Source organism: Triticum aestivum, chromosome 6D, assembly GCF_018294505.1.
Source record: "Triticum aestivum cultivar Chinese Spring chromosome 6D, IWGSC CS RefSeq v2.1, whole genome shotgun sequence".
NCBI lineage: Eukaryota > Viridiplantae > Streptophyta > Magnoliopsida > Poales > Poaceae > Triticum > Triticum aestivum.
Window position 1 is genome coordinate 100548961 of NC_057811.1, and position 18082 is coordinate 100567042.

The following is an 18082-nucleotide window of genomic DNA, read 5'->3' on the forward strand; positions in this document are numbered from 1 at the left end:
TCAAAATGCGGTCAAAACGGCGGGAATGACCGTTCCTAGCTAGTGGTTGAATCTTGGAATTTTTTTGGTGTTTCTCTGATTAAATAGATACTTATGTACCTAGAAATGATTTTTGGAAAAAATAAAGAGCAAACTATGAGGCAGCTGCAGTTCAAATTTGACCCGCTTCCAACTAAATCGGCGGAAATTTGTCTTTTTCACGAGAGGTGGATCAAAACTTTTTACACCCAACCATTTTGTCAATTGTGCATTAAATATGTCCTAGTATTTTAGAAAAATTGATTTGGTCCAATTTTGCAACAATTATTTGGGAGGTCCTTCACAAAAAAACCTCCTTTTGGGCACTCGAAAAATGGAAAATGGTTTTTTCGTCCAAAGAAAATGAAAACTTCCTTAGGCAACATTGTTTGCCATTACAATATGCACCCTTGTGCACAATATGAGATCATTTGAACAAACTATGCCATGAATGTGGCCATAAGATTGATCATTTGGCTTGAAAGCCATTGATCTCCACACGTGATAGCTCGTTTCTGAGAACACTTTTTTAAAATAATTGCCGTATTACAAGTTTGTTATTTTTCCTGGGAACTTGGCCACATATAATGATACAATGCGAAGGTTTCCCAATTTTTTGATTTTTTTTGAATTTTTTACGCACGTTTCAAAATGCGGTCAAAACGGCGGGAATGACCGTTCCTAGCTAGTGGTTGAATCTTGGAATTTTTTTGGTGTTTCTCTGATTAAATAGGTACTTATGTACCTAGAAATGATTTTTGGAAAAAATAAATAGCAAACTATGAGGCAGCTGCAGTTCAAATTTGACCCGCTTCCAACTGAATCGGCGGAAATTTGTCTTTTTCACGAGAGGTGGATAAAAACTTTTTACACCCAACCATTTTGTCAGTTGTGCATTAAATATGTCCTAGTATTTTAGAAAATTGATTTGGTCCAATTTTGCAACAATTATTTGGGAGGTCCTTCACAAAAAAATCTCCTTTTGGGCACTCGAAAAATGGAAAATTGTTTTGTCGTCCAAAGAAAATAAAAACTTCCTTAGGCAACATTGTTTGCCATTCCAATATGCACCCTTGTGCACAATATGAGATCATTTGAACAAAACTATGCCAAAAATGCTGCCATAAAATGTGGGTCTTCTCGAGACCACAGGGGCCTAGCCCTTTTCTCGTTGAGCACCCAAATGAGAACCTGCAGATCAGTTGAAGAGGTAGAGGGACACACCATTTTGACAGGCCTAGTGGCATTATCGGGGCTTCGGGACTGTTAGTGAGATAAAAAGTGCTCTTCGGTTTTTTCAGTTCAGCCAAAATCTCAGTTGTCAAGAGGTAAAAAAACTGTCTAGCTTGTGAACTTGCGGCCAGAGCAAGACGACATGGAGATCTCCTGACAACTGCGAACGTGCCGGAGGAGCTCCGGTCACTGATGCTATCTGAAAGTACCAAGTGATTTTGGTATTTGTTTCTAGGTAGTCATCCTAAAAAAACAAATAAATTGCAGGCTCTTCTCCACATTCAACGTCTTCCCCTTTGTGGGGGTTGGGGGGTCCCGAGCATCCGATCCTTTCGTCGTCGTCGACGGCGGCGGCATAATAAATGGTTGTTATTTTCTAATACATCAAATAAACGGTTAGATGTTTCTTTTTTCTGTAATGTAATAGATAGATATGAGAGGTGGATGGAAACATCTTGACATTATTTTTTTAGTCAATTTTAAATAAATTGTGGATTAATATTTTTGAAAAAATGATGTGCTCCCTTTTTACAACAGAGATTTATAGTTTTTTAATTAAAAGTCGATGATTTGGGTCCAAATTTTGAAGATTCCAGCGCGAGACAACCGGCCAATGAGAAGCCAGAAACCACGTTCACGCGGATCACCCAGTCAGACACGATCTGAGCCGTCCATCACGCACACATCAACGGTGGACCTTCTCCCGAGAAACCCAAACCCTAACCCACCCACCCACACTCATCCTCTCTCATTCTCCAGATCCTCTCCCATCCCACCCCGCCGCCCCCGCCTTCCTCCCCCTCACGCGATTCCCACCGTCGCCACCCCCACCCACCACCGCCGACCTCGTCTCCGCCACGCACCCTCTCCCCTCGCTTTCATCCCCCAGATCCACCAGTCTGCTTCTCGGCCATGGCGTCACGGCCGGTTTTCTCGCCGGCGCGCGCGTGCGTGCTTCGATGCGCGCCGCTCCGTCGAGCTGGCCGGACCGTGGCGCGCGCGTGGACTGTGTATCCGCTACCAAATCTCCCCTCCGCTCCCGAATCAAATCCCCCAAATCTCTCCTCCGCTCCCGAATCAAATCCCCATCACCTCCGCCACCACCCCACCTACTCCCACCGCCGTCGCGAGCCACGTGCGCGAGCGGGGCGATGGCCAATCCTCTGCTTCTCCTCCATTCATCGTGCACGCCCTGGGACGACGCCGGCCGACAGATCTAGGGCGACGACGAACCCTAGCTGCAACGGCTTATTGGTGCGGCTGCGGCGCATCTGATACTCGCCCCGAGCTCCCTCCTCCTCCGTTGCTGTGGCAGCCTTGGGACGATATTCGCCGCCTGTGACCGCTGTGTTGGGAACCGGTCCGGCCAAGGGGAAGCTGGGTTCCCAGCCAACGCAGCGTCCGGCGAAGCGGCTCTGCCTGCGGCCCGATTGCGCTCACAACGTCCCCGTCACCAAGTTCAATCAAAAGGTCCGACCCTTCCCATTGCCTGCTTCTATTCCCCCCTCTTCAATCTACATGGATCTTGCCTCTCGCTGAGCTTGCGGCCAATTCATCCAATTTCAGACTGGCAAGCCTCTCAAGTGTAAAGAAAATGGCACGCTCTCAAGTCTAAGATGTATACAGAGCGGTGTATGCATGTGCCAAACTGAAACCATATGTGTTACGTGGTAGTTGTTCATCTCTGACACGAGCTGCCCTGCAATCAAAATAGATTGCATCTATTCTTGCTAGTATTTTATTTATCTCCTTCCTCATCTCTGACACCAGCTGTTGTGCATGCAATCAGGTGAATTCTTGCTCCGCTCGGAAGGAGTTGTCATTGCCGTGGGAGTCTCTGACCTCTTCTTCTACTACCTATTGCTGCTGCTGCTGGGTGTCTGTAGCTACAGGGTGGGTAATCCATCTATGTTTATTTGCTACTGCCTGAACTCTGTTTCTCTGCAGGCCCTGAATCTCTCATTGTCTTGGTTGTTCCATACTGCAGGGAATCCACTGTAGTCCTACTTGCGAACTCAACTAAACTGCAGCACAATTTGAATATAGCACCTGACACTGATGTAAAAGGTAGTCTTAACACTTTGGCTTGATCCACACAAGATCGTCTTGAGCTGTGGATTCTGACATTAGACCTCTCCTCCATGGGGAACAGCCGCAAGAACCACTGTAAAGAATTGACGTGCCCTTTAGCTTGTTGATTCATGCTAATCCACCCAGTTATTCTGTGTCTACTTCAGTTGCAAAGGTTACAGTAACATCTTCTAGTCTTACAACTCAACTAAACTGCACTAGCACATGGCATTTGCAGTACAGTAGAGTATAGTACATGACACTGGTGTAAAAGAAAGAAAGAGAACAGAATTGCTTATGTCCCATGTTTTGTTTTGGGTTGGTCCTGCTTAGGCCAAATTAATTCATCCATTTCTTGGTCTGTGGTTAGTTGTGAAACCACAAAATGGTGGCAAGGTGATTTTTGTTTCGTCCGCCACCATTCCAGCAAGCTTCTTGTGTAATCAAATTTGCTCCTATATATGAGGCTGGGTAGTTCAACTCTAGTTTTCTTTATAACTCATTCATATCCTATGGCCATCCTGTACTGGAACTACAGTAACGAGTAGATGTTGCTACTGCACTCAACATTTTAAGTTGTTTTTTTTCTTTTTGAGAGAAGCGTATTAGGTTGATTAGATTAATTATTTCAGTTGCCTAAAGTAGCAACAACAACAACCACACTTTGGTTCCCAAAAATTCAGATGGCACTTGCATCTCTACACACACACACATATGAATATGCACCTCGGTTTGGTTCAGTTTGCATGTGTACATTTGCTTTAACTTTGACTGAAACTATCTTGGTGACACTTGCATCAATGATGTGCTTTGCCCTTGTAGATGTCCATGGAGAAGATGGCCATTGGACTGTAGGGGAGCGAGAGGGCTGTCACCAAGAAGGAAGGCATTGACTTTGCCAAGGAGTATGGATGTCTATCTGGAATGCAGCGCAAAGACCAAAGTGAATGTTTAGTAGTGGTTTGAAGAGGTTGTACTGAAGGTATATGTATATGTTGCCACTTTCAGCTCAGTATTTTTTCCATATCTGGCATCGTAGCAACATCAATATTGGGCTGTGAAACTATCCCTTCTTAAATAGTGTATATGTTGCCACCACTCCAGCAAGCTTCTTGTGTAATCAAATTTTATATGTATATGTTGCCACCACACTAGCAAGCTTCTTGTGTAATCAAAATTTATAAAATATTAGGACATAATCATGCCAGTTTGCTAGTATATAGCTACTTGCTAGTACACGTCACTAGTCATGCTCTTGCATACATGTTTTGTTGGACGAAAAAATGTACAATGATCTGCTCCTTGGGATATTAATTCTTATGATATATCTTGTAATTTACTTTATTGTAAAAGTTAAACCCACTACACGTGTTGAGCAGAAATTGCTTTAGTTTGTCATACATAATTGCCTATGCTTGTTGGTAGCTATTAAGTGTATAATTCATCATGGAAGCATAGGAATGTGATGGACATCATCAGATTACATTTATGTTCTGAACTTAAATATTTAAACTCAGTGTTTAGATTCTGTATCTGTTCATAAGCTTCATTTGTACTCTGGTTGTTCTTAGACATATTATTGTTTGAGTTAAGTTCACCGAACAATACTTAAAATTTCAGGAATCAATGATGCCGACCTCCTTGCAGAGTTGTGCCAGGTACCAAATGATGACCTACTCGCACAGTTGTGACAGGTACCGATGACCTCCTCATACTCACTGGTAACAAGTCTGGTTTCACATTTGCTGTGCACTGTGCTTTTGGTGTATGATATGGCTGGGAGAAAACACACAGTTTCCTGCATTGTCTGATAATGTCAATTTGTTCTGTAAGATCTGAGTTTATTGTACTATAAATGGTGATAATATTGTGCCTAGTATGTTCACGACCTTTTACATTGTATGAATAATTGGATAGACTGAGCTACCGTCTTCCCCTGTATACTCCGCAGTCAAACTCATATGATAGAGTAGATATTTTCTACCTGTAGCATCATGGAGGTATTAACTACCTGATGTAGTCGTAGAAGAGCATCATGTTTGAATATGCCAAATGTTTGGGCCTAATGATGTTCTGTATTAGGGCGGTTGGTTTATTACTTTCTTTCTAGGTTTATGTGCAATGTTGGATTAATGATTGAAGTGCATTAGCCGTTTATCTTCTTCACAAGTCTGTTTGCAATGGATGTACATAACTGTCATTTTTACCTCTTGCATATTTAACATACATGACAATAGCAGTAGGTATTGAAATATATGCGAAGGTAGAAGCTATCGCTGCTGCCTTGTGGGTCGTAATTCTTTCTCTCCAGACGCGTATACTGCCTGATGTATCGCTCATGCTCATATTCTGTATCGAGATAGTCCTAATATCCGTCGGGTTGTAGATTGATTTCCCCTGAAAAAGCTATGCTTCTTTCCTTGGATGATAAGCATGTTCGGCAGCTATGTGGAATCCTTAAGATAAATGGTCTTTAGTTTCTTTTGGTGCATCTGCGTGCACATAACAGCCCGTTAGTTTCTCTTTATATAATGAAGAAAATATGCTGTTGTCGTTTGTTTCTTATTATCTATCATCTGTAGATTGATTTTTAGGCCATCAGTACTTCTATGTATAATTTCTAGTCACTTGAATGAATAATTTTTCTTTAGGTGTCATGCGTCTTGTGTTACTACATACATCTGTCGTGAAGTACATGGTTCCAGAACTATGGTAACCCGTAGTTTGCTCTACTGGTGATAGTAGGATGATGGAAACATCACTACTGAATGTAGTTCCTGTTTCTTCAACTAATCATCATGTACTAGAGTTTCTCTTCTTGCTACTGTTTGGTTTTTGACGTCACTAGCTTGTACTGAAACGTGCAGACTTTACCCCTTGCTAGATCCTTCGGTGGAGGTGACCCATGTGATGGTGATTCGCTCCAGTAGTTTCGGTCTGGCAGTGGTGGTGCTACACTGCTACTGCTCCTATGATGGCTACGCATTGGTAGGCTCGGCTGCCTCCCTTTGCTGTCGCTGTGATGGTGAAGCTCAGCCTAGGCTACAACCACTTCCGATGAGCTCCTCAGGTCCCCTTCTACCCCTCCTACTCGCTCCATGATTCTTTGCTTTGCCTTTGTGAGGTGTAATTGTTTAATTTTTGTCATAGTGGAGCATTGGATGATATATTGTATCTGTCGTGAGGTACATGGTTCATGGATATGCCAACCTGCAGCTTGTTGTACTAGTGATAGTAGGATAATGCAAGTTTTGACAATCCATACATATTCCTGCGTGTTAGTGTCTCTCCGTGTAAGTACGAATTCTGGTGAGAATAATACAATTATTATTTAACTAGGCTAGATTTTTAACATTTGATGTGCTTCCAAGGGACACAGATCTCCACTCTTCTATATAATCCACACTTTGTTCTGGAAGCAAGTCAGTTGTACCATGCTGTTACATCACAACAAGGTGTCATTTGATGTACTGCTGCTGTTGATGCTCCCTAGAGTCTAGATGTAGATGTACTGCTGTTGTTGATGCTCTAGCTGTAGCCTGTACTATTGTTGTTTTGCTATTGCAGTGTTAGTTTCGCTGCTGCTAGCTGTTGGCTGCTAGTAGTTAGTACTTAGTAGTTACTGCTAGCAGTGCTAGTAGCTGCTGCTGCTTCTATTGCTTGTGCAATTGTGCTAGTAGCCAGTAGATGTTCATTGCATGACCTGCACTACTAGCTAGTACATGTGCTGGTACTTGTACGCTAGTATTGTTGGTGTGTTGAATGTCTTAGTAGAACATCATCAGGTTGATGTGTTGTAGTCAAGTTTTGGAAGTTTTGCTATGCCATGCTTAGTGTTTACTGAACTAAGGTATTTGGGCATTTATGTGTAATTTTTATTCTCTTGAATGCATATTTTTTATTGGCAATCATTTAACTTCCACTGTATCTCACTTATAATTTATGCAGATCAGGATCTAATGTTGTTGGGGTGGCTGTTGTTGTGACCATGATCAGAAGAAGCCTGGAGATGTGCACAATAGTTTTAGTTGATGTTGCCACCATGTTTTGGTGCATGTGTATTTCTTTTTGATTGTATGCAAACTTGATGGATCATGCAGACGTGTATGTGCTGTTGTGAGTTTCATTGAGTGATTTCTGGATTTGATCATTTAATTGAGAGAATTATTGATTGTTTGTTGTTGAAATGTGTAAAAGAAATCTGTGAATGAAAAGGCTGAATGTTCTATTGGATCAAATAATATTTGGGCTCTAAAAAGGCTATGGCCCAAACAATAGTGGACGGGAATATTGCGCATTTACAAAAAAAGGTATAAAAAGGCTTAATTAAATGGACTATGAAATGGATGAGGCCTAGAAATAAAAAGGCCGAATTGTTGGGCTTGGCCCATATAGCCGATCAAAAATTGATAGAAAAATAATAATAATAAGGCCAAATTATTGGGCTCGGCCCATGTAAAGCACCTAATTGGACTGGGCTGAATCTTGTCAGTGACCTTTTCAATAGGTCGCAATTTTGCCACATCAGATTGCCACGTCGGATCCGACTGGCCTGGGCAGATAGCCAGTCACTAAAACAAAAGGTCATGGGTTCAACGACCTTCTGTTTTGGTCGTAAACGTCTACGACCTTCTCACAGAGAAGGTCGTTAATTTCAGTTTACGACTGCCAGCTTTTGACCTTCTGTTTTTGGTCTAAAAAAGGTCGCAAATGAAAAACAATGACCTTTCAGCGGCCAATAGTGAGGGTCACAAATTGACATATTTCCTGTAGTGCGTGCGGCGAGCTGCAGCCTATCGGCGCGGACGCGCCTAGCTTGCTCTGCGGCGCGTCATCGATCATGTTGTGCGGTGAGCTGCAACCTGTCGGCGCTGACATGCCTATCTTGATCCGCGGCGCTCAAGCGCCATGCGCCAAAGGTCTGCTCAACCCTGGCGATGACGTGCATCACCGCGTCGTCCATCGCGTTGCCGGGGAGCGCCTCGGCCTCGACGGGCCGTGGCGCCTGCTCGTTTTCCTCGTCGACGAGGTTGATGGCAGAGGCGGCGCTTTGGTGGGTTGGCATGCTTGGAAAAGGTGGATGTGCTACAGGCTACGCTTGTCGCCTCCGTGCGTCGCGCGCCCCCTATGCGCAATATAGCAGGGTGGCGGGAAACAGGTGAGGAAATGGCGGGAAACGGTGGCGTGTTCATAAAACACCATCAATTAATGAAAACTTAGCGCCGAGCTAGCACAAGAAGTAGATGATGATCAGATGAACAGGGACCACACTAAGGAACCCGTCGGTGATGAATTCATCAATCCCAAACGGTTGAATACTAGCAAGCGTTTGCCCACAACACACGGCCTATTCCATCACAAATAACTCGGATGGATCAACTGTATGCCACCTATCGCACATTGTTAAAAAGTAATGCGGTAGACCTTCATTAACATGTGTTAAAAAATAAAAAAAATAAAAAATAAGGACCTCGAGGTTAAATTAGCTGAGGGAATGGGGCATTTCGGTCATTTGACCGAAATGACCCATCCCATCACCTAATTTAACATCGACACAACTTCCCATCCAGTCACCCATCCGATGGCTGCTCCAGCCTAAGCACACTTAACTTGATAATTTTCCTAAATGAGCTACTGGTGGAACAGCTAGTCCTTGCTGATAGGAATGCCTCTTTGCATCCTTATGGCGTATCCGGATGACCGCCCGTCCCACAATGGCCAATAGATGTTGTGTAGACAGAGCATATCACATACGTCTTATTAGAAGCAATTATCTGCGTTATTATCGGTCTTCGCACACATTTCTGATTACAGACCTGTTTGCCGCGTATCACACGCATCTTATTATATTGAACCATTTCTGTTCTCTTGCCTAATCACAAACAGTTCATCTGAGTGAACCGTATGCTGTACATCGCACACACCTTGATCGGGCTGTCCGTTTCTTTTGTGTTGTCTAATCACAAACAGTTCATCCGAGTGAACCATATGCTGTACACCGCACACACCTTCATCTGGCTGCCTGTTTCTTTTGTTCCTCCTCATCGCAAACAGTTAATTGAACTGAACTGTATGCCCTTCATCGCACACACAACTAAAACCTGAACCGTGTTTGATGCATCTGTCATCGCAAACATTTTATACATTTCTGACGGTTTTCCTACAGCACCGTTTGCGATCATTGCACCGCACACAGTTTCTCGAAGGGTCTCTGATCGTAGTGTCGCGTTAGCAGCATCCTGTAGTAGTGCTAGTTGATTATGTCATTGATATGAGTAAATGTGAGACCTAAATGTTATTATGAATATGGTTAGTTCATAATCTTTGCTGAAAACTTGAATGCCGGCTTTACATATTTGCAACAACAAGATCAAACAGAGTTTTTAAAAAGTGTTTTCTTTATCACTTTCAGTTTGTCAACTGAATTGCTTGAGGACAAGCAATGGGTTAAGCTTGGGAGAGTTGATACGTCTCCATCGTATCTACTTTTCCAAACTCTTTTGCCCTTGTTTTGGACTCTAATTTGCATGATTTGAATGGAACTAACCCGGACTGACGCTGTTTTCAGCAGAATTGCCATGGTGTTATTTTTGTGCAGAATAAAAAGTTCTTGGAATGACCTGAAACTTCACGGAGATAACTCTTGTAATTAATAGAAAATATTGGCGAAAGAATCAAGTGAAGGGGGCCCACACCTTGGTCACAAGGGTGGGGGCGCGCCCTCCGACCTTGTGGGCCCCCTGGACCTCCACCGACCTCAACTCCAACTCCATATATTCACTTTCGGGGAGAAAAAATCAGAGAGAATGATTCATCGTGTTTTACGATATGGAGCCACCGCCAAGCCCTGTTCTTCCTCGGGAGGGCAGATCTGGAGTCCGTTTGGGGCTCCAGAGAGGGGAATATGTCGCCATCGTCATCATCAACCATCCTCCATCACCAATTTTATGATGCTCACCGCCGTGCGTGAGTACTGAGTAATCCCATCGTAGACTTGCTAGACCGTGATGGGTTGAATGAGATTTAGCATGTAATCGAGTTAGTTTTGTCAGGGTTTGATCCCTAGTATCCACTATGTTTTAAGATTGATGTTGCTATGACTTTGCTATGCTTAATGCTTGTCACTAGGGCCCGAGAGCCATGAATTCAGATATGAACCTATTATGTTTTCATGAATATATTTGTGTTCTTGATCCGATATTGCAAGTTATAGTCACCTACTACGTGTTATGATCCGGCAACCCCGGAGTGTCAATAGTCGGGACCACACCCGGTGATGACCGTAGTTTGAGGAGTTCATGTATTCACTAAGTGATAATGCTTTGGTCCGGTACTCTATTAAAAGGAGGCCTTAATATCCCTTAGTTTCCAATAGGACCCCGCTGCCATGGGAGGGTAGGACAAAAGATGTCATGCAAGTTCTTTTCCATAAGCACGTATGACTATATTCGGAATACATGCCTACATTATATTGATGAATTGGAGCTAGTGTTGTGTCACCCTATGTTATAACCGTTGCATGATGAATGCTATCCAACATAATTATTCATCATTGATCAATTGCTATGAGCTCTTCACATATTGATCTTTACTTCGTTACTTTTCCGTTGTCACTGTTATAATTGCTACAAAACTGCCACTGTTACTTTTGCCACCGTTACCGTTACTTCCATACTACTTTGCTACTAAATCCTTTGATGCATATATTAAGTCTTTTAGGTCTGGTTGAATTGACAACTCAGGTGCTAATACTCGAGAATATTCTTTGGCTCCCCTTGTGTCGAATCAATAAATTTGGGTTCAATACTCTACCCTCGAAAACTGTTGCGATCCCCTATACTTGTGGGTTATCACGGGGCTACCTTCAGATGTAGTGGATCCGGAGGAGGAGTTGGAGGAGGAGGAGGATGATGATGAGGAGGAGGACTTTGAGGAGGAGGGGGATGAGTCGGAGGAGGAGGATGTGAGGGACGCTGGCGACGGGGATCTTCAGGTGGAGCCACATGCCATCGTCGATTCCCTCCGGTCGGAGTCGGCTGCGGAGGCAAGACGCCGTCGCCAGCAGGAGATGGAGGCGCAAGAGGCCGCAGAGGAGGCGGAGATGTTCGCCTACATGGACGAGGTCGAGCAAGAGGAGGATGAGCCAGAGCCCTCATACCCGCCCGTCCAGCTGGCGCCCGACACCGACGATGAAGAGTAGCTAGGGTAGTACGTAAGATTTTTTTGCATGTTTTGTATGGATCTAGAGGATGAAATATGAGAGAGCTGGATGCAAAGTGGCTAATTTAAAAGCGTGTCCGATCAGCGCCTGCGGATGCGTCCGCGGGTGTTTGAGGGGCCGGATTTGTCCAGCTATAGAGGTTGACTATAAGACTGACTATTAGACTAGTACCTTTGTTCATCTTCTTTTTTTCTCTTTTATTGTATTTTTTTCTAGGAGCACGTATATAGCTAGACTCTTACATAAAAATCCACTTTAATCATTTTTAATGTCTCTTTCATTTACGTAGCAAAAAATGATATATAGACGGATTATAAGTTCACTATTGTACTTGCCACTCACTTTTAGACGGAGGGCGTAGCTAAAATTTAGGTTGCTCTTAGACGCACGGTCTAGCTAAAATTTAGGTCCAAAACTTCGACAAATATGGGCAAATTTAACAATTTTGATCTGTGGATAAAATTACTTTATAAAATAAACTGTCCTTAAATTTTTTTCATTCAGATGACCTTTTTGAATGGCGCCCGACACGAAGGCGCCACACTCTGACAGACGCTGCACGCCTAGCCAGCGTCGCACCCGTGTGATCCAAAAATTACTAAGTCAGTGTGCAGCGCCTGAGAGTTAGGCGTCACACTATACAGTGTAGCGCCTAGTTTGTAGGCGTTGCACTAGTGGTTGCACTCTTAGGCTCTGCACATCGACTTAGTAATTTTTAGGCAGTCCGGGATGCGACGCTGGCCAGGCGTGTAGCGCCTGTCAGTCAGGCGTTACACAGTGTAGTGTGACGCCTTCGTGTCGGACGCCATTCAAAAAGTCAGCTGAGTGATTTTTTTTAAAAGCAGTTCATTTTGTGAAATGATTTCATTCACATGTCAAAATTGTCAAATTTGGCACGAATATGTCCGTAGTTTGCCCTTTGAGTGAATCCGACGGCCAGTGACACTGTGACGGCGGACTGCTCACCTATTTTCATCCAGCCGACGCGTCGGCCATTCCCAAACGGCTTAAACCCACTCTCCCCCATCCCCACACAAACCCTAGCAATGGCGGCGGCCAACCTCCTCTCCCGCTCCCTCGTCCCCTCGCTGACCCCCAACCCCGGCAGCCAACCAAGCCGCAGCCGCGCCGCATCCGTCTCCCTCCGCCGCCGTCACGGGCCCGCGGCCCCCCTCCGCGCCTCCCTCTCCACCGCCTCCCCGTCCACACGCGTGGCCATGGGGGAGGCGCCCAAGCACTGCTTCCAGCGCGGCGCCGACGGCCACCTCTACTGCGAGGGGGTGAGGGTGGAGGACACGATGGCAGCGGCCGACAGGACCCCGTTCTATCTCTACAGCAAGCCGCAGGTCGTCCGGAATTTCACCGCCTACGACAAGGCGCTCCAGGGGCTCCGCTCAATCGTGGGGTACGCGGTGAAGGCCAACAACAACCTCAGCGTGCTGCAGCTCCTGCGTGGGCTCGGGTGCGGCGCCGTCCTCGTCAGCGGCAACGAGCTCCGCCTCGCGCTACGGGCGGGATTTGACCCCACCAGGTTGCGGCTTTCTTCTTTGTGCATTTGCTATTAATTTTGGATCAAGTAGGACACATTGTGCTGCATTTGTTACCGATGAGTGAGGAAACTGTCCCTTTTTAATGTTGACCGTGGACATTACTGTTTCGTTTTCTTCTCTCTGCGTGTACCAGTAAGTGTACAAGTGCAGGCTGTGAAAGGTGCAGATTTCATCGAGCCTAAGTCATGTTTGCCATAATTTTGTTCAGCTAATGGGCCTCGCCTAGGCTTATAATCTGTGGTTTTTTGTTCATATTTTGTGATGCAATTGTGCATTATATGCAATGGGATATTTGTGTGTCCGGGAAATTATATTTTAGTTCTTATATAGTGAGTATAACTAGTTTAGTGGTGATTAAGGGCTGTTTGGACTGTCGCCCATACTTGCATAGTGCTGCAAGTGCCAATATCCTGTATGTCAGATTAAAGTCTTAAAAAACATAGATGGAAGATCTGCATTTGTACCATAACTTGTTTAGTTTTCTATGCCTTCTATGTATGTTTTGAAGACAACAAACTTGAAAGAAACAACTTAAAGCATGGAAGTTAGATTCCCCCCCCCCCCCCCCCCCCCCCCCCTGTTGGATGCTTCTTTTGAATGTACAAGTGCAAGAATTTGTTTGGTGGATCGATTTACAGCTCCTCAGTTTACAATTTGAATTAGGCCGTTTATTTCTAGATGAATTACAGAAAGATGGATCATCTAGTTTTTACACTCGTAACCACCAGTCTCCTATCGAAACATTCTTTTTCCAGCTCAGGTCTTAAAGAATGAAGGATGAAAATGACTAATTGTGTAATTAATCTTATCGCAGGAGCCTGTCTATTTTTTCTTTGTACACAACAGCCTAATTTTCCTTATACTGTGGTAGTTATATAGGAAACCTCTGGCAAAAGCAGGGGTGACCAAGTTGTCGCCAATTCCATTTGGTTGCCCATAACTCGGCAACAGTATAAGGCAAAATTAGGCTGTCAAACATACCCTGGTTATGTAAAATTCCATTGGCCTAAAGAGCTTTTAGTAGAAGTCACTTTACAAGGATGAGTTTAGGGTTTACAGTCTGATATTTGTATTTGTATTTTACATAACTTTCATCACGACAATCCATGATGGAATCCTACAATAGAACCTTCTTTACAAGTTGTATGTTGGTCTGTCTTTTTGAAGCCTTTATCTGGAACAGTCAATTGTGTATTAGTCAATGAGAAATTTTCCTACAGAGAAGGTAACTAACTATGTTGAGTTTGTATATTTTGAAGATCAGGTGCATATTTAATGGAAATGGAAAGACACTGGAAGATCTTATTTTAGCCGCAGAGAGTGGAGTATTTGTAAATATAGACAGTGAATTTGATTTGGAGAATATTGTCGCTGCTGCAAGAGTTGCAGGAAGGCAAGTGCCTGTTTTGCTCAGAATTAATCCAGATGTGGACCCACAGGTACAATTATCCCTCCTCAAAGCACACACATGGCAAATATGATTATGTGGCAAATCAAATTACTTGTTGATTATGGACTCCATTTTTCTTTTCCCCATAGTTCAAAAAGCGCTAGGCGTTAGTTGTGCGTTTTGCCACCGCCTTGCGCTTTTCTGACCAAAGCGCATGCTTATGCGCAGATTAAGCGCAGTTATGCGCTATGCGTTTTTGCTATCTCCTAGAGCCTAGGCGCACTTAAGCGCTCACTTAGGCGTGCCTTTTTTAAGTATGCTTTTCCCTTCTATTTACTTGGGCTACCTTTTTTTTTTTTAATATTTTTTGTTTGTGTGTCGTACGTGCGTTTGTTATAATTTAGAAGAGGCATTATAGCTTTCTGTAATAAACATTGATCAAAGCATATTTCTTTGTACTTTAATTAATCATGTGAAAAATTGTATGATCCATTGAGTTCTGCACATCATATAAGGCATTTTCTGTTGTGGAGCGGTATTCTGATTGTTGTATTTATGTTCTTGTCATCAGGTTCATCCCTATGTTGCCACTGGAAACAAAACATCCAAATTTGGGATTCGCAATGAAAAATTGCAGTGGTTCTTAGACTCTATTAAATCATATTCAAATGATATCAAACTGGTGGGTGTTCATTGCCATCTTGGATCTACCATTACAAAGGTAATGTCTTGCACCATTTGATAATAACTTATTTCTTTAGTTGCTTAAACTTTTGGTGTACTAAGCTTAGTTTTAAATTGCATTTATGTGCGGCGACAACATCTTGTGCGAGGCCTACCGGCACTCTTCAGCACACAGAGTTGATTTTAATTTTTGTTGCACTATGGGACAACTGTGATGCTGCATCACGTAACATTAAATGTGTCTTTTTATCGAAGGAATATTCTGTTCTGTATCAGCTAACGTACTATTCTGAGCTACATATCAACAAATCATTGTGTAGAAGATGGTTTAGTTGTGACCCCTAGAATAGAGGGGTGGTTCTGGTTCATATCACACTACTTCCAGTGCACTATTAACCTTGATTCCACTCTGTATATAAGTGTTCGATGGAAGACAGACACACCCCATATTAGCTACTAAGGTGAATATTGTGATTATCCACTGGCCACTGCCTACCCAATAGGAAATGGGTAAACTGGGTATGTGCAATCGGCACCATCAGGTCATTAAAGTTTGGGTGTGGGCATTTTACCTGACTGCAACCCTAGCTGGGGCTAGTCCATTTGATGAATTGTACTTGGATATCATTAGTTTACACTGAATTCAGTATCAACTGTACACAATAGCTTCCTCCCATTTGCTGAACTGGCTCTTTTTGTGCAGAATACTGAATTCATACTCTTTTTCCCTTGAACCTTCCAATATGTGCTTGTTATTCATCCTATACATGTAGTTCTTTTTTATAAAAAGGTGAATTTGTTATACATGTCCTGTCACTTCAGTTAAGTTTTTATCATGTAGTATTTCTGTTGAAATCAAGTACCTTGTTTGTATCTGAACCAAGTTGCGACTTCCTTTTGTTTAGGTCGATATATTCAGAGACGCTGCAAATCTTATGGTGAACTTTGTTGATGAAATTCGAGCACAAGGTTTTGAGTTGGAGTACCTAAATATTGGAGGTGGTTTGGGGATAGACTACCACCACACTGGTGCAGTCTTGCCTACACCTATGGATCTTATCAACACTGTGAGCTTCAGTATCTATATTATGTTTATGATTTATATCTTTGTAGGAACAGATGCTTTCTAGTTTTTTCACGTAGAGCTCACCCTCTGTTTATGGTATCACAATGTATTTTATGGTAAAGGCTGAAAAGTTGGTATCACAATCTTGGTAGGTCCGGGAATTGGTCCTCTCACGGGATCTTACTCTCATTATTGAACCTGGAAGATCCCTGATCGCCAATACTTGCTGCTTCGTCAACAAGGTCACTGGTGTAAAATCTAACGGCACAAAGAATTTCATTGTAGTTGATGGCAGCATGGCCGAGCTCATCAGGCCTAGTCTATATGGAGCATATCAGGTTTGTTTACAGTTACAACGAATAATGAGAGTTGCTATTACTACTTCTGGTCTAGTATTACTTCTCTGTTTTGGAACCCATATACACAAAATCAACAGCTGCAGTTATTTGACCAGGTGTATCATTATTTACCCGCTGATATAATTCTTGTGTTGCAGCATATAGAACTAGTTTCCCCCTCTCCAGGTGCAGAAGTAGCAACCTTTGATATTGTTGGGCCAGTCTGTGAATCTGCAGATTTCCTTGGCAAAGACAGGGAGCTTCCAACACCTGACAAGGTTTAACAGTACCATCTATGTTTCCTTTCAGACAACTTTAACCCATGTCTGCACCCTTCTGACATCCCACTTGTAGGGAGCTGGTTTGGTTGTCCACGACGCAGGAGCCTACTGCATGAGCATGGCTTCGACCTACAACCTGAAGATGAGACCAGCCGAGTACTGGGTACAAACTATTGCTTATTCTTCTCTGTGCAATTTCTGGTGATTGTTGCTTAAAACACATCGCTTTGCAGTTTTCTCAACCCTAAACTGTGGAGACGAACTTTTATTCCATTACTCGCCCTTGATGTACTTGCCCCTCTTTTATGCTGGATGTTCATTGGAACCAATTTGTTGTGTTTTTGCTCTACAGGTAGAGGACGATGGGTCCATCGTTAAGATCAGGCATGGTGAAACATTTGACGACTACATGAAGTTCTTTGATGGTCTTCCTGCCTAGGTCCTTCTATCTTGTTTTGGCCAAGCGCTAGCCCTTTCATTTGATGAGTGCTTCTCGTGGAAGATTCGTGTGGGAAAACTATTCAGGTGTATGTTATTTGGGTCATCCCCATCAAGCATGGGTTTTTTTATTTGTTAGAATAGAGTCCAACAAGTTTAGTGATTGTATTAGAGATTGAATGGACTTACTGGACTCTTGTCAATTCTTGTTTACGTTATAAAGGGTCCGACCCCTCCCAATAAAGTTAAAGAATATTGTCATCGAATATTCATAGGAGTGGACGAGCTCGCCTGATCACGGAATCGATCGGCGTTGCTTTGCATTGGGATATGCGACGCATGCAGTATGTGCGGTCGTCTATGGTGCCTTATTTAATGCGTATTTACTGAGGAAGCGACGACGTTTGTACGACGCTGGGCAACGGACGTCCATGTCCATCCATCAGCGACGGCTTCCTGGTTCTGTATCAACAGTTGGGATGTTCTAAATGACTTGCTAGCTTGGACCTATATTCTGTGTTACCAAGATCAACGCCTTCGAATCCCGTTCGAGAAACCTTCTTCTTTCCCAACAGGGAAACCAAAACTCTGATCAATGCTAGGCGTTATTATACAAAATTCGTATATGTCAACCATGCACAAAGATCAAACCTTGGGAAGGAAGGGATGGCGGGCGACACACGCGACTCGCGCGGCGGCGCGGGTGGCACACGCGACTCTCGCGGCGGCGCGGGCGACGCACGCGGTGGTGCGGGGGACTCGCGAGGTGCGGGTGCCGCAGGAGGCTTGTGCG

At 43.6% G+C, this 18082-nt stretch overlaps 1 protein-coding gene and 1 long non-coding RNA gene across 10 annotated transcripts; both read left to right on the plus strand.

Annotated features, from left to right (window-relative positions):
- Positions 1 to 2014: 2014 nt before the first annotated feature.
- On the plus strand, positions 2015 to 7503 carry LOC123143835 (uncharacterized). 9 transcript variants are annotated; one of them, XR_006471095.1, is made up of 9 exons: positions 2016 to 2721; positions 2818 to 2921; positions 3041 to 3144; positions 3239 to 3318; positions 3404 to 3496; positions 4144 to 4303; positions 4942 to 5015; positions 6206 to 6391; positions 7270 to 7503. It is a non-coding gene; the product is annotated as an uncharacterized lncRNA (long non-coding RNA). The 9 variants fall into 9 exon arrangements; XR_006471092.1 differs by having other exon boundaries at positions 2015 to 2721; positions 3239 to 3496; XR_006471090.1 differs by lacking the exon at positions 3404 to 3496 and having other exon boundaries at positions 2019 to 2721.
- Positions 7504 to 12521: 5018 nt separating this feature from the next.
- LOC123143836 (probable diaminopimelate decarboxylase, chloroplastic) lies at positions 12522 to 17555 on the plus strand. Its single transcript, XM_044562843.1, has 8 exons — positions 12522 to 13073; positions 14357 to 14531; positions 15054 to 15203; positions 16072 to 16233; positions 16385 to 16570; positions 16729 to 16848; positions 16925 to 17014; positions 17204 to 17555. The coding sequence occupies exons 1-8, from the start codon at positions 12589 to 12591 to the stop codon at positions 17288 to 17290; spliced, it is 1455 nt and encodes a 484-aa protein (XP_044418778.1). The 5' UTR covers positions 12522 to 12588; the 3' UTR covers positions 17291 to 17555.
- The last annotated feature ends 527 nt before the right edge of the window (positions 17556 to 18082 follow it).

Excerpts from the sequence above, each read along its gene's own strand:
- LOC123143836 (XM_044562843.1), top strand. The coding sequence starts at position 12,589 with ATGGCGGCGGCCAACCTCCTCTCCCGCTCCCTCGTCCCCTCGCTGACC. Across the intron at positions 16,234-16,384 it reads CTATGGATCTTATCAACACT|GTCCGGGAATTGGTCCTCTC; the intron begins GTGAGCTTCAGT and ends CAATCTTGGTAG. Across the intron at positions 16,571-16,728 it reads GTCTATATGGAGCATATCAG|CATATAGAACTAGTTTCCCC; the intron begins GTTTGTTTACAG and ends CTTGTGTTGCAG.